Source organism: Cottoperca gobio, chromosome 6 (genome assembly GCF_900634415.1).
Source record: "Cottoperca gobio chromosome 6, fCotGob3.1, whole genome shotgun sequence".
Lineage (NCBI taxonomy): Eukaryota > Metazoa > Chordata > Actinopteri > Perciformes > Bovichtidae > Cottoperca > Cottoperca gobio.
The window spans coordinates 14,818,371-14,834,977 of NC_041360.1; the positions used below are offsets into that span (position 1 = coordinate 14,818,371).

The 16,607-nt window shown below is 40.9% G+C and overlaps 2 protein-coding genes across 3 annotated transcripts in view; one reads left to right on the forward strand and one right to left on the reverse strand.

The window, feature by feature from the left end:
* iqsec3b (IQ motif and Sec7 domain ArfGEF 3b) overlaps positions 1–14,062 on the forward strand; it is a 30,912-nt gene extending 16,850 nt beyond the window's left edge. The window contains exons 8-15 of one of the 2 annotated variants that reach the window (XM_029434536.1): positions 2,560–2,726; positions 4,852–4,991; positions 5,161–5,292; positions 5,391–5,490; positions 8,033–8,191; positions 8,373–8,465; positions 10,098–10,144; positions 11,217–14,062. In XM_029434536.1, coding sequence (XP_029290396.1) covers positions 2,560–2,726; positions 4,852–4,991; positions 5,161–5,292; positions 5,391–5,490; positions 8,033–8,191; positions 8,373–8,465; positions 10,098–10,144; positions 11,217–11,636 — 1,258 coding nt within the window. In that variant the 3' untranslated portion in view covers positions 11,637–14,062. The remainder of the gene's footprint in view (positions 1–2,559; positions 2,727–4,851; positions 4,992–5,160; positions 5,293–5,390; positions 5,491–8,032; positions 8,192–8,372; positions 8,466–10,097; positions 10,145–11,216) is intronic. The other variant, XM_029434537.1, reaches the window with a different exon arrangement.
* An 812-nt stretch (positions 14,063–14,874) lies between these two features.
* ptprq (protein tyrosine phosphatase receptor type Q) overlaps positions 14,875–16,607 on the reverse strand; it is a 37,251-nt gene continuing 35,518 nt past the window's right edge. The window contains exons 62-63 of the mRNA XM_029433930.1: positions 15,562–15,685; positions 14,875–15,453 (exon numbers count right to left, since the gene is read on the reverse strand). Of these exons, the coding sequence (XP_029289790.1) occupies positions 15,416–15,453; positions 15,562–15,685 (162 nt within the window). The 3' untranslated portion in view covers positions 14,875–15,415. The remainder of the gene's footprint in view (positions 15,454–15,561; positions 15,686–16,607) is intronic.

Here is a 16,607-nt window from a genome sequence, read left to right on the forward strand (position 1 = left end):
CATCATCACCAGGCCTATCTATTAAGAAAGTGTGTTCTTACTCCAAGCAAGAAGTGGTGAGGGAAGAGAGCAAAAGGAGCAGTCATCATGACACTTCCCCTGCTTATGATTTGAGGGCCAATCAGAACACCCACAGCGGTCATCAGTTAATCACATCTCACTCAATCATACGTGCTGAGCCCCTAGGTGCAGATTACAAATTCATCAGTGATCTGAGACAACACTCTCTAGTAGCTGGAGCTGTCTGTATAGGTCAGAAACGAGCAGGCATACAGCCTATATCCGATGCCATGTCTATTACGTAACAGTTGTTATGTCATCTTTTTGAAGCGTGTTGTACTCTTGTCGTGAGTAGTTCTTTTATATGAAGCGGTATTTTTTGCCAGCTGGCATGCAACTTTCATATGCAGATATGAAGATACGAGATCGGGAGCCAGTGTTTAAATAAACTGGTTACATAAGACGGAGATCCGCGCTTTAAAATGTGTGAATGAAGCACAAACACACACACACACACACACACACACACACACACACACACACACACACACACACACACCACAGTCTGCTTTATTTATTCACTCAGCTCACATATGCGCTTACACATCCATGCACATGTCCATTAGCTTACATACGCACTCACAGAGTAGATCTTTTCTTGCTTTCAGTCTTTGATGAATTTGCCGCAGAATTACATCAAGATGGCAAATGAGGAGGCTCGTGTATGTGAATATTATATCTGAAGCCGTGTTTTGCCTAGCAGGATCTATTCTCCCTCAAACAAAGGCATTGCTACTGAACTGGGCTGCAGTCGATTGATACCCTATGAGTAGTACTCTGGCCTTAGATCTTGTGTGGGGTCTGGGAAAAGGCTTTCTGGTTGTGCAGGTCTCAGATGTGGACTCTCGCTTGCATATGCACTGACAACTACATAGTCCTCGGGAGCAAAGCAGCCCTCTCCATGTCTGCATCCTGCCTGGCTGCAGAGATAAAAGCCTCCCACCACTGAAATGGCCCACTGTGTAAGTGCAAGTGACAGTAAGAACGATAGGGAGGGAGCTGTGGGTGAAGGAGGGGTGGAAGTGAGAGTTTGTGAAGCCTTTGGGCAGCGATGGAGCAAAGCAAGTCCAAATGCAAAAGCATCACTGGTAACAAAGCAGACTGGGCAGCATTACCTTACCTAAGGCAGAGCCATTTTGTCAAACGTCTCCTGTCAGTCTCATTTATGTTAGAGTGACTGCTCCTCACATCTTAGTAGGTGGTTGTTTGCTGAGATATCAGTCTTACAATTGGTCTGAATGTGTCCATCTCACTGCAGGAATAAGCAACTTTTGCTAAAGGTCATTCTTTATATTGCTATAACTTTGACAATTTGTACTGATCTCTCTTTAACGATACACTCCCTGATTTTGTTTGTTCGAGCTGAGAGGATATTTTGGCATTTGGGGGTGCAGTTGGGTACAATAACAAAGTCAGGGAGTGCATCATTACGTCTTGGTACATTGGTTCTGTGAGCCTGAAGATACAGGGGTGTTAAGAGATCTTTCTAATATTCAGAATGCCCTCATTGATTATAGATGGGGTGGACAAAATATTAGAAACACATCTTAGTATAAAGCAGAACAATTTAACAGCCTATTAGATAATATTAATATTAAAGGCTTCATTAAGTTAGGATTTATTGTAGGACTGTTGTATTAGATGGCATTAGTTTTAGCTTGGGGTACTTGATCAACTGGAATCTGAGAAGCCCAGAAGTTTCTTGAATCATTGTCCTCAGTTTCTTAGGATATTCACTCAGTTCACGTTGTTTTTTTGTTTAGTTTTTTGCTGGAAAGTTGGCCCACACATCTGTATGTACTGAATAGGGGTCTTTTCAATAAAGGAATCTGGCTAGATTGGTTGTTGTGATGATTTGCTAACAGTACAATGGATGTTGTTATATACAGTGCAGTGTGTAGATCAGGCCAAATCTGATTAATCCAGGATGTATTCAATCTGTGAATCTACCATTTAACAATACTAGTTATGCCTTGTTGGTATCACACTACACATTTGTGGCTTTATTTTGTTCATGCTGTATTTTATTTCTTTGTAACCGTGTTTGTTACCACCAAAGAAAAGCTGGTACATATGCTGTTATATAAAAGCTCCTCAGGATATGAATTATGTTTGTACGGAAGAGTAAAAGGAATAAATGAGAGGAGGAAGATCTTTTTTATTTTGCAGTCAGAGAATAAACTCGAACTTTCAGTTTATGTCCTAACACTAGTAGTTTGACGTTTATTCTCGACACTTGTATGGTATTTTATCTTTATTCTCTAAATGCAAAAAAGGAAAAAGAAACCTTCCTTCCTCTGATTTATTTTTACCTGGCACTAATACTGAATTCCAACCTTAATTTAGACATTTTGACTTTATTCTTGAAATGCAAAAAAATAAAAATCTGTAATAGTGGTATGATGGCCAAGAATCCAGACCGATATTAAGACCAAGAAGTGATATTAGCAATGTCACACTTATGGTATATAACTCTGTTGTCCTATTTTTCCTCCACAGCCAGAGGTACTGTATGTGTAATCCTGATGTGGTGCAGCAGTTTCATAACCCAGACACCATCTTCATTCTGGCCTTTGCTGTGGTCCTCCTCAACACTGACATGTACTCGCCTAACATCAAACCCCAGCGCAAAATGGGCCTCGATGACTTCATACGCAACCTAAGAGGTTAGTGTGTCCAAATGAGAGAGCTAGTGAGAGAAATAGTGTTTGTATCAAGGCTGAGGGAGTGTGAACTGACCCTTTGGACAGAGGCAGTATAATGACTTGCAGACATTTATGGCAACTGGTTTTATGAGCAGAGACTTCGGTTGTATTTAATAACCACATGTACACACGCATGTGACGCGGCGAGATATGCCAGAATAATAAAGAGGACAAAAAAGAGAGCAGAGGGCAAGGAAAGTCAAAGTTTTACAACAAGCACTCTCTTATCAACCCCACTTCAACCTCACTATCAGTCTTTTGAGTGGCAGCTTCTTGAAGTGAAGTCAATTACTCAAAGAGGCGGCGGATGCTTGCCTCTACTCACTACCATCAAGAAAACCATCAGCTGTGCAGGATGAGATTCCTGATATCCTTGACTCAGAGCTCTGCTCCAGAGACCGTGGCATTGACCCATTTAATTGAGGCTCACTTAGCGTTAGATTTAACGATATGTGCTCAGGCTTCCAGAGGCATCCCATCACCTGAGGCTCTCAACAGGGTCTCTGTCCAGCGGTTGAACAGATACATACATTTACTGTAACCAGAGCCTAAAGAAGAGAAGTTTGACTTTTATTTGTACTTTCAGTAAATGGACAGAAATCATCATAAGATACATTTTAATATCTTTTTTTCCACATGATATCGCATACATCAATTTTAATTTGTGCGCTGAACTGGTTCCTCCTTAAGCTGACAGACTGTAGTGAGGATGTCTGTGTGCTGCTTCACAGCGATAAACCCACCACCAGGACACAATGACAGCACACATACTGGGATAAAAGCACATTTTCTCACTTACAGCTGCAAAACCCACAATGAAATTAAACTAATGTCGCTGAAACATCTCAAATTAATATTATATAAGCCCACCCAGCCAGTTTCAAATTCAATGATTATTATGTGTATAGTTTGGATCCCTTCCACTGTGGCTGCTGCTAATCTTTCTGAGGATCCGCACAATGAAATTATTTAATTCACAATCGTGGCAATAAAATAATTCATAAATTAAATGTATATTAAATGTTAATTGTAGTAGTTTTAGCATTGCTTTCGAGTCACTGGGTCAACATATGTATAAAGAATGTGTGGGACCAATTTAGCATAATATGTTTGTCATAAATTACACTAATATCAACCCCAAGCATTAAAAAGTGTAGTCAGCGATTCTAATCCAATACACAAATTTGGTGAATAACTCCTCACGGTCTGACAGGGTAAAGGCCATGTATGTATAAAGAGAAGGACGGTTAATCTAGAGATGAGTATTTGTTTGGATGTTGAGTTAAAAAAACAACAATCTTTCTCCAGAATCACTGACTCCACATTTAAGCACGAGGGTAGGGAGTTGAACTATAAGCCATACTGCCACAGGTTCCAGAGTGAATGTCTATCAAATATCCAACTCAAAACTTCACCACGGTTGATTTAAAGGAATACTTCACTTTTAAAATGACCATTTGTATGTCAATTACTCACAGCGTGTTACCTTGAATTCCTGAAGAAAATGATTTTTATCTTGCATGCCTCCACGGTAAATAAAGAATCCGAAAATGGCCAAAAACGGAGTAAATCCCTGATGAATTGAAGTAAATGGAGGCCAGGTTTAACAACAGCAAAACTATATCAAAACATCTGTTTAAAAACTCTCACACAACTCGTGCAGTATAATTCTAAGTCTCATTTATCCAGTCGTATGCTAACTACTTCCGCCACTACTGTCTCATGCTGCAAGTCCGGTCTTGAGACGGCAGTGGCGGAAGTGTGAGTTATTGATATACAAATGGTCATTTTAGGCTATTCCTTTAGAACATGTTTGCTGGAAACATTAAAAAGTCTGCCAGAGACAACTCATGGAGCTAGCTAGCTACAGCCGATAAAATGACGGTGGCTGTCTGAGCTCAAGGACTTATTGTTTAAAAAGATTCTACAAATTTCCATTGATAAATCTGCTACCGTCATCATTGTAAACTGCATATGTGCCATTCGAGAATGGAAAGCTTGACAGGCGTAGCAACAGTAACAAAAGGGAGCAGGGCTTACCTTGATAGTGACCACTCATACTTTCTCTCGACCATTGTTCCCTCAGGTGTGGATGACGGAGCAGATATCCCCAGAGAGATGGTCGCAGGCATTTATGAAAGGATCCAACAAAGAGAGCTCCGGTCCAACGAGGACCACGTCACCTATGTGAGCCGTGTGGAGCAGTCCATCCTGGGCCTGAAAACTGTGAGTGATATTTGTCTTTGTGTGCAAGTCTTGCCCCTTTTTTCTTAGTTCAGTGAGTGGTCTGTACTTGTTTGTGCTGTCCAACTTTCTCTTATGTCATGTTTTATTTCACTGCAGTCAGTCCCCTGTACTATCTGTCATCTCCATCTCTTTAATCTTGTCTCCGTAGATCCTCGCCGTGCCCCACAGACGTCTGGTGTGCTGCTGTCGTCTGTTTGAGGTGCCCGACGCCAACAAGCCTCATAAACAGAAACTGTCCCAGCTCCAGAGAGAGGTGTTCCTCTTCAATGACCTGCTGCTGGTGAGGAACCTCTATTCAGTGACTACTATACTCTAAATATTCACCTGAAACAGACTTTTGTTAATTCAGCAATGTTATGTAATGTGTCTCTATTCTAGATTCTGAAGCTGTGTCCCAAGAAGAAAAGCTCGGCCTCATACACCTTCTGTAAAGCTATGGGTCTTCTGGGAATGCAGTTTCACCTCTTCAGCAATGAATGTGAGATACTTTTCTACTCTGCTGGAGTTTATTCTCAGTACAGTTCCACCCTACTGCTGGAAAAATGCTGAGCTAACTATCAGAACTGTCAACAGCATTGTTTGTCCAACCCAGGCTTTGAAGGAATTGCCAAGGGGTCGCCAGTAAAACAAAATTAACACACTGTTGTCAACTAAAGGTTTCAGGAAAGTTGCTTGCTTGCATGGATTTAAGTATTACTTTTAAAAGAAAGATTACTGAATCATTCTTTGAGCTGTTGTCTATGGTAAAACTTAACTTTAATATAGGCTAACTAAACCTGCAATGGAAACCCCTGTTTCAGTCAAAAGAATAAAGTATGAATACAGCAATCAACAGAGCTTACAAATGTGGATCTGTATCTTTATGTACATAGTGGGTTATGGATGAACATAAATGTTGTTTTTCACTTCCCTGTGTATGCTTTATGTATACACATAGAGGTGGATCCATAAGCTGTACTCAGGCCATAGACTATATATACCAAGTGGATGTAATCACAGTGACGTCCACCATTGGTTAGTGGACTATGGTTTTGAAGTGTTAAGGTTGGTGTTTTAGCTGTCGTCATCTTGTTTTTCGGCTGTTGCCATCTTTTTTTAGTGACACGAGAGGGTGGAGCGAAGTAGAACCGAATGTCGAACATTTTTAGGCAACCAAAATGTTACAATTAACTTTCATGAACTGAAGACATACTGTGAAAGGATTAAAGTTGTAAGACGAGGGGCGTCCCGGTACCTCAACCGGTAGCACAGGCGTCCCATATACAAAGGCTGAGTCCTTGCCACAGCGGCCACTGGTTCGAGTCCGACCTGTGGCCATTTGCTGTATGTCGTTCCCCTTTCTCTCTCTCCCCCTTTCACAATCTGCACTTCACTATCATAAAGGCATGAAAAGCCCGAAAATATAACTTAAAAAAAACAAAACACGGACAATACCCAGACCGGACAATACCGTGGTTGCGACCTGTCAATCACAAGGTAGCCACGCCCCAAAGCATACATATCGTCTATTTTACTCTAAATGATACCATAATTTGCTACATGAATATCATGCTGTATTAAAGAAGACTTGACACTAGCGATTGAGACCGTAAGCTCGTCAGGAAAATGTTCACTAAGGTAATAAATTAAGTGAGAGGTAGGATAATTTTCTTATAGACTTCTATACAACAGGACTTCTTTTGGAAACCAGTGGAGTCGCCCCCTGCTAGATATGAGAAAATGCAGGTTTAAGGCACTCCACTATTCAGGAGGTTGCTGCCTGATTCAGGCACAGTGGTGGTTTGAGCTAAATGCTAAAGCTAATGTTAACCATGTTTAGCATGTTAGCATGCTAACATTTGATAATAAGCAAAGCTGAGGCTGTATGTCAGTATTTTTGCAGGTATTGGATATTAAACTAAAGTATTGGACTAAAGAATTCGACCTGATGTTGGTGCTAAGTGAAAGGTCAGGGGATCACCAAAGTTACCAAATCGTGCCACCAAATCGTGGCAATAAAATAATTCATAAATGAAATGTATATTAAATGTTAATTGTAGTAGTTTTAGCATTGCTTTCGAGTCACTGGGTCACATTACATGGAATCTATTAAAAAAACTGCCAATATTTTAAATTTAAATATGTATAAAAAATGTGTGGGACCAATTTAGTATAATATGTTTGTCATAAATTACACAAATATGGGCTAGTCAGCATGAAGGTATTGAAAAACACATTAGTATTGTGTAAATTATACAGCAATTTATTTATGGTCCCTATATCAACCCCCAGCATTAAAAAGTGGAGTCAGCGATTCTAATCCAATACACAAATTTGGTGAATAACTCCTCACGGTCTGAAAAATCTTAGCTCTGTAAATGGAAAACAAACAAAGTGGCTCCTCTGACCGAGCCACACAATACTTAATAATTCAGCCAATCAGCAACAGTGGGTGTTCATGCTCGTGTACATGACAGGGTAAAGGCCATGTATGTATAAAGAGAAGGACGGTTAATCTAGAGATGAGTATTTGTTTGGATGTTGAGTTAAAAAAACAACAATCTTTCTCCAGAATCACTGACTCCACATTTAAGCACGAGGGTAGGGAGTTGAACTATAAGCCATACTGCCAACAGGTTCCAGAGTGAATGTCTATCAAATATCCAACTCAAAACTTCACCACGGTTGATTTAAAGGAATACTTCACTTTTAAAATGACCATTTGTATGTCAATTACTCACAGCGTGTTACCTTGAATTCCTGAAGAAAAAGGTCAGGGGATCTACTAATCTTCAGTACGTATTAGCTTCCTCGTATTTATGCAAACCCTTAGTTGCAATCTTCAAGAAGCCATTGCCGCCAACAGAAAAAATATTTGGTCGTTATCCTCAAAGCATGAGTTTTTTTCAGGTATTCTTAGCAACATTTTGTGAAGTTAAACTGAATGTGTTTATAAAGATCCTGCATCCTTTTTTCAGAATTGTAGTTATGGTGAAAGCGCTTTCTTTTCTCTTTGACACGTTGTTGGGGTTTCTCATCAGACTACGCCCATGGCATCACCATGCTGAGCCCATTCACCTCAGAAAAGAAGCAGCTGGTGAGTTTCTGCTCCCCAAGTGGAGAAGAGCTAAGGAAGTTTGCAGAGGAGCTCCGAGAGGCTATTACAGAGGTCAATGAGATGGAGCAGATACATATCCAGTGTAAGTAAAGCACACACACCTCAGCATATGCATATGCATATGCAAATGCAAACAAACACATACCGTACTGTATATCAGGTCACTCTTGAATTTGATTTGATCTTAATACGACTTTTTAAAGGTTAAATAAAGGATATATGTATATATATTTAGTATTGCAATCTCTTTTTTTGTGTTGTAGGGGAATTGGAGAGGCAACAAGGCATCCAGCCACACAGCATACACACCAATGGCGGGCAAGTGGACACACACACAGGACACGGCTCTCCCTCAGGTGCTAGTTTTGCTCGTGCAGCATAAAATGCATAACACAGCATACATTACTCATAACGATGCATATATTACTCAAGGCAATGTAGAAAATAGGACAACTTCATGGAAGAGGGGTGCATGAAAAAGCCCACCGTGCTGAAAAAGAGTTGGTGATAATCAGATTGCTTAACATTTCTTTAATTGTCATCTTTTTATTATTAAAGTGTTAGTTAGTTCCCCTAAAACCAAACATTGTAGGTTGTGCATTACTCTGCATAGGTTAATGGTTTTTGTATGGATACAACATGTTAATTGCTGAGCTTTAGAGGTGCTGGTTGGAGGATTTTTGAAAACTTTGGATAGAGTCCGGGGCCAGGGGTCTGCAACCTGCGGCTCAGGAGACACATGCGGCTCTTTAACCTCTCTGAAGTGGCTCCCTGTAGCTTTGACAAAACAAAACATGGAACATGTATTTTTTGTTGCACAGTGGACAATCTTTCAAAGGGAACGCCTCTTATCTTGGAGTTCGAAGTGATATTGTGACACTGAAATAAAATATATTTTTAAATATTTCGTCAACTAAAAAATGCGTCACATTGTACTGCGTCTACAGGCGCGGTGCCTTATCTTGAGTTGCAGACCCCCGCCTAACTCGGTATGCTAACCATGGATAAAAAATAGATAAGTTTCAGAGGAGAATTGTTTAATTATGCGTAGACAGATACATTTGCTTTCCCTGTCAACAATGCTGGCTCACTGTGTGCTTGATATGTGGCGAGAAATGAGCAAACAACAGAAAATATAACGTTGAAAGACATTTTGTGGGACATTTATGAGGCTATTGTGAATAGTTTAAAGGCCAAAGAAATGATCACCACCTCCATGTGGATGAAAACACACTGAAACGGACATAATTAAGTACAAACTTACCTATTTTATTATGTTTACTCTTTTTAAGATATTAGATTGCAGCTTTTAATTTTTTTTTTTTTTTAAAGTGGGATACTTTCTTTATTCATTTCACTTTTATTTTGTATTTTTTATTATTTTGTGCATTTTTATATTATATCCATTTTATTTTATTCAACAAATATGGGGAGGACTCAAATAGGCTGCATAGTTCTGTGTTTAATTTATTTCAAAGTAGGCCTTAACATGCCAGTGTGTTTCTCCTTCTCTTCAAAAGAGTTTGGTGTTTTCCTTTGTTAAAACAGTTTAAAAATAGCAACAGTTTCCTTTATTGTCATTCTGTAATATCATAAATGCAACAAATGTAGTATAACTATATATTAAATCTATAAGCTGTGTTATCAAATATGTTTTGCGGCTTCAGACAAATCTTATTTGGTGGAAGAGGGGCAACAATCTTTAGATAGTAAAGGTTGCCGACCCCTGGTGTAATTGAATCCCTCTGTTTTCCAATCTTTATGCTAAGCTAGGCTGCTAGCTCCAGCTACATATTTACCAGACAAACACGAGAGAAATATTATTTATAATCATCTCGCTCTCAGCTAATAATATTCCTAAAATGCTGAACTATTCCTTTAAACAAATGACTGTCCCCTCTGTGAAGTACTGATTCTGAGTTTTTAACATTCTGTTCATGAAGCTTAAACGCCTGTTGACTTACAAATAGACCCTTTTCTCCCAACAGGCCAACAGGATGCGTATGATAAAACCGGCAACAACAACACAGTAGAGGTAAGTGCGAAAGCCAGTCTTGCCTCTCTCAGGTAAGTGCATGCGTCCCCTGCTCTGTGTGTGTGTGTGTGTGTGTGTGTGTGTGTGTGTGTGTGTGTGTGTGTGTGTGTGTGTGTGTGTGTGTGTATGTGTATGCGTGTGTGTATGTGTGTGTGTGTGTGTGTGTGTGTGTGTGTGTGTATGTGTGTGTGTGTGTGTGCGTGTGTCTAGATAGGGACTCCTGTAAAGAAAGTTTTGCTTTATGCTTTGCGTTAAAAGAGCTTCGCCTGAGGCACATCCTCACTATGCAGCCATGGATACAAAGGCCGCTGAGAGGAATCTGCTGTTGTGGCGCCACAAACAGTCTCTTTCTGTGCCTCATGAGTGGATCAGCAACCACTCTACTTGCTATACAGCATCCCTTCTTTTATCAGTTGCTGCTTGCCAGCCTTACTGTATAAGCCTTTGCAAGTCACCATAAGCCTGGCTGGCTCTTAGAATACCATATACAAAGCCAGATAAGCTTGATAGTGTTAACAGTCTGTCGAGTATGTGTGGGCGGGGGGATGTCTGCAAATCCAGCCCTTTCTTTTAACTAAGCATATAGTTTTAGAAGCTGTTTTCCCCTTTTCTAGTTTTCTCTCTGTCTTATTCCTTTGCCCATTATTTCCCCTCTCTCCTGCCTCTCAGTCAGTCCTTCAGAGTTATAAATAAGTGTATTAGGGAGACACCACGCCCTCGGTGTCACCTCTCTCCTCTCCTGACACTCCCTTTAACTTTTAGCTTCTCATTCTGCCACTCATTGACCATGTTCGCTCACACACACACACATTCACGTTTCAAAACGTTCACGCCATGATCTCTGACCAAAATCTCTTCTTATCCTGTTACCCTTTTCTCTTTCTGGGCTGGTGTGTGTAAAAACATGATTGAGAGAAAAAGAGAGACAGTGTGTGTATTTTGCATGCGCTCGCTCTGCATACTACCTCCCTGCATGCCTGCATGCCCATGTGCGTAACACACCAGAGGGCTGCGTAAAGGCTGCGTTCAGGCTGGTAACTCCTCATGCGTTCTCTGACTGTTCCTAAACTAGGTGTCAATTCACAACAGGCTGCAGACCTATCAACTGAGCCAGCCCAGCATTGAGTCCATGCCTCTGGCCCTGGCTGCGCCGCCCGCCCTGCTCAGCTCCGTGCAGCCCGGAGAGCTTCGCCCAGAAACACTCATCCAATGCCAGCAGATAGTCAAGGTGATCGTCGTGGACCAAAGCGGGCGAGGGCGGATGGAGGCCTTCCTCAGCCAAGGCCCAGCTACCCATCAGCTCATCCAGTCGGCCATGTCCACACCTGTGCGCGTCAGAGAGGGAGACGGCCCTCAGCCTCCTTTGCCGCCTCCCCCTCCACCTTACAACCACCCCCACCAGTTCTGCCCCCCTGACTCACCCATGCCCCTCCACCACACCATGCCTCTCATGCGCAGGCGCAACTCCAGCGGCTCCCGCAGCATCGTCTGAGTCGTCAACTCCTCTATGAACCCTGGGGGCCAGACATGAGCCTCACATTCACACACAGCAACACGCACATGCTGGAGCACTAGTCGACTCACTTTGAGTAGGATTAAAGCATTGCTAAAAAAATAAATATTCGAGGAAAATACAGTACGAGTCGAATAAAAGGACAAAGGAAAAGAAAACAACAAGAACTCTTGACTCTTGAGTGGTGGTTTTCACAAAGACAACTTTTCTTCTTTTCTTTGACCAACATGTCACCCGGTAGCTGATGGTGTTGTCTGTCTAGATTTCACACTCTTCAAATGATCTTGTGACTTGTATTTTTAGATGTCACCTGTCCAAAAATGTGTCTGTGAGCTATAACTGTGAAACCGAGGGCAAGGTCAGAAAAGCAAACTCTGGCAGCCCTGAAAGGACAAGGGAACACTTTAAACTCTGTTTTGCTTTACCCTCTTTCAGGATATTGATGTTAGGTTCACACCAATTTCTTTGGTCCAGGTTTTCAGTATTAGATACCGCACTCAGTGAGGAATCATTTCAGCAGAGCTTATCTAGCGTCTCCTCACTGCAATCTTTTTTTTCTAATCTCTGCATAATATGAAGAAACAAGAGCGCCAGCTTATTTGTTTTCTTCATTTTCTAGGGAACAGTTAATCATTGTGTGAGGAAGAAGGCCAAGAAAAAGGTAAAAGGCTCTAGCATCTCTACCCTGTCGTGTGCAGTAAACTGCAGTAAGCAAGGATGTTGCTACTCACTGAACTAACCTAAAACCACATCCTGACGACAATCATATTTTTCTGTGCTTCAGTGTTGTGCATTTTGATAAACTTGTGTGAGCAGATGTGTTCACAGTAGTGTGTGACTGCCCTGATTCTGTGGCGATATACTGCCACAGATCTCAGGAAAGGATTTGCTGCACTGTAACATATATGTGAGTTGTACTGAGAGCAGCGCGCTTGTGTGCTGTGTGTTCAGTCTGCTTACTCATGGGCAGCAGGGAGTAGGACTGGTAATTAATCCAAAACAAGGCTAAAACAGCCAGATGAAGCCTTTATCCTCCTGTACATTTGCTCGTAATGGGTTACCTGGTGTGAATATTGTTGTTACCTTTGAATTTAGGCAATATCTGTGCCCATAAAACTCTTGGCTTTAATTTAAAAAAGGAACATAAATTGCTCCACACAGGGTAGACCAAGGTCACCATCACTCCCCTCTCACAAATTATATTTTTCCTTGCACACTGAAAATGTTATATAAGCAGAGATGCATTCATATACTGAATGTTAATCAGGGGGAAAACTGAAGATGTCCATGGAATAATTATTGATTTCATCACCGGGTTGTCTGTCCAGTTTCGATGGTTCGAGCTTGAGCCAGTTTGTACAGCAGATTGCAAATCATCCAACTGAGACACACCAAATACGTCTTGTACCTTTTGCACCACAGAATATATTGGATATATTGTAAATAGATAATATAGATTTATTCTGAAAAAGTGATTGGTTTGCCCAGTGTGTGTATCTACGTATGTATTTGTACAGAGAAGAATCTAGTTTAAAAAAAAGAAGAGCATATTATAGTTATTATAGCTATTAATATTATTATTAGAATTATTATTATTATATTCACATTTTAATATCAGGGGGTGTCCTAAATCCTACTACTACAAGAGACAGGAAACAGGTAGCTTTTATAGAATACACTCCAGTTACCATGGTAACACACTGATATTATTGCAGATCTACATTCATCATGAAATTATACAATGTCATATATTATAGGATTATTAAGAGATGGCTGTGTCACCTGTTAAGGTGTGTAAAGGGCTATGCTGTATTGGTAAATACGTGCAGTAAATCACAGGTCATACACACACACACACACACACACACACACACACACACACACACACACACACACACACACACTGACGTACACAAACATGCACATAGCTGCCAAAGCAACAGCAAATCCAGCTTACAATCACCTTAGAAACTGCTTGATTTCTCAAGTCAGCAACTCCACTTTGTTTACTCTAAGCTCTGACTGACTTGTACTATACAGCATGATATTGTTTTTAATTTTTTTCATTTACAGTTCACGGGAGGGGGGGGGGGGTGATTTGATTATATGTTTGTATCATAATTGTCAGGGCATGTTGGGTTGATTGATGTCATTTTCTTCCCTCTCTCTACTTCCTCCCTCCTTTCCGCCCGACCCCTTACCCCCACCCCCGCCTCGTCTACTCCATGGTTGTCATGGAGACGCACCAATCTGCATCCTCACTGTGGAGCACTGTCATTAATCTTTGCACCCTCACAATATTTCTAAAAAGGAGATTTCTTAAAGATCAACATGTTTACTAATGGAATATTTCTTATTTTTTCTGTTCTAAGAGAATGAAAGAATAAAGTAGTTTTTACTCTCGGCCCTGGACTGTCTGTCTGCCAGAATCGTCTCCACTGTGTCTGTAGCACCCCCGCCTCTCTGATGAATGAATGTGCTTCAGGTGTGCAAGGAGGACGGTGGAATGAAGGAGCTTATGGGAAATCAGTCTGCACAGGTGTTCCTGTGTCCTCACAAGACAGCAGGTCTGAACACATTCATTAACGAATGAGATATATTAAGGTCACTTGTACTTGTGGAATTTGTATTGTAGTGTGTGTGTGTGTGTGTGTGTGTGTGTGTGTGTGTGTGTGTGTGTGTGTGTGTGTGTGTGTGTGTGGAGTAGAGTACATCATTTTCCATGGGTGCTATGTCTGTCCTCTAAACAATAAGTCGAGCAAGTTGGTAATTTATGATTTCATATGGAAATGACTGCTACATTTGATGCAAGAGAAGTGTTTTAGCATTAAAGTAATAATGATTGAGCCTGGTGAAAGCCCTTGCATTTGCAATATTTTGAACTGGATGGCGACATTACCGGGAAAGATCACAAGAGGACAACAAGACAACACTCAGTGATGCGTTTTCCATCATACAGCAGTCGTTGGTCTGCCAGAGAGGGTGGACGGAGCTAACGCAAAAGGCTCGCTCTTTAACTCACTTGTGTGTGAAGCAGTGTATTGATTTTTGCTCTTGGTTTTGCGAGTAAACGGTTACTAAGGCCAAACAAATAGAAAGAAAAGAAAAGATGACTACAGATGATGAAACTTCAAAAACAAGTGCCAACTGACTGACGTCACTGACGTAGAACCACACAGAGATCTTCGAGATTGTAACTTTAAGTATCAAGGCCAGGAAAAAAAACAAGTTGCTTTTATTTTTGCAAATCACTCTTGAGAAAGGATAAACAAAACGTAAATGCTGTCGAGACTTCGACATAGTCAGATTTACAAAGAGATTGAAACAAAAACACCATTTTGGCTGAATAAATTATCTTACAAAAACATAGATGATATCAACATAATACAATAATTACAATACACAGTGAAATCTATTTGTGCAAAGTACCTGTAGGCTTACAGATGTGATAGAGCTCTCACAGTCAGCTCACCGCTCTTTTCTCCCTGACGCTTCTGAAATTATTTGTCTCTGTCTCCCTTTTGTTTCTCTCACTTTCTTTGAAAACAAGTGGACAAGAGGTTCATTAAAGGGAGCACTGTGCTGAGAAGTGGATTGAAGTGGAGAAACGAAGTCTTAGTCGAGTGACAGATCGTTCAGTTCAAGCTGTGCTGTTTGCTTTCTGTTTCTCCTGCTCCTCCCTCTAACCTCATGTGGTGAAGGAGAGTCTCTGCAGTCCAGAGTTTCTCCCCCAGGCAAAGGTGTCCCTCAGTCAGTCTTTACATAGTGGTCTCTTCCCATTCCAGCTCAACATCACCTGAAGACCAGTACACATGTGTGGAGTGAACACTGTGCTGTGCTGTTGGGAGTGTGTGTTTATTTGAGTGTGTATAGATGCATGTGTGTGTGTTTATATGTAGTTTACCTTCCATGGCGTCCAGGGAGTCCATCTTCTCCAGAGCAGAATAACTGACAAACCAGATGGATTGGCTGTTGCCTTTGTTGTTAAGAAGTTCCAGCGTACTTTGGTGCAGGAATATGTACTGGGCCTGACACACGCACACGCACACACACACACACACACATTGACAGTGTTATGGTAGCCGATGCTGACCATTCAATTGCAACAACCCTGGTTTAATTCCAGCCAGACTGTCTGATACATTTCTAACTTGCTTAAACAGAAGAAAGACAACAACAACAAAAACATGTGAAGACTCAAACCTAGACTAAATAGGGACATTGAAATGATTGTGTGTCTTAATGCTGAAGCTGCCAAACATTACAGTTCATTTTTCCAAGAATAGAAGCAAGTAAGAGAACTGGATACCATGTTTCAAGTAGGTTTTTTAAAGCTTTAAAAAACAAGAAGCTTTTTTAGAGGGATATGGACGCTTGAGAGTGGCATGCTTCAGATGAATGCACAGAGCAACTCTTTCATTTGGATGTGATGGAAAATGAATGATGACCTTCATCACTGAAAGATTTTGGTTTGGTTTCTATCTGCGTCTATTTTTCCACTTAAATGAACTGAAACCAACCGAGCTCAGTGCACGGCTGTTGCCTCAAGAAGGGGACCTGAGCAGAACTGACTGAGCTGCCCCAACCAAGCAGTCGAGTAAGTGACACTGCAGAAAATTCACTGTGGTTCATCTAAGGCCAGTTATCATATGTATGGCCTGTTAGTAGCTGTTACAGCCGTAACACTCAATGGTAAATAAAGCCACTAGACCTAGCAAGAAATCATTTCACTAGTATTACCTGTGCTGTGACATATTGTATGATTAAAGATGAATTTAAAGCAAATGTATGTGCTCTAATTCAATTCAATTCTCTATGAAATAGTAAAAGCATGAAATGCTTGATAAAATTGCCATTCATTATCATTTTATTGAAAAACCATGTAGAAGCACAAATGTATTAAACTGGAAGTATTAAGTACCTCTGCAAAATCTGATACACATCCACAAT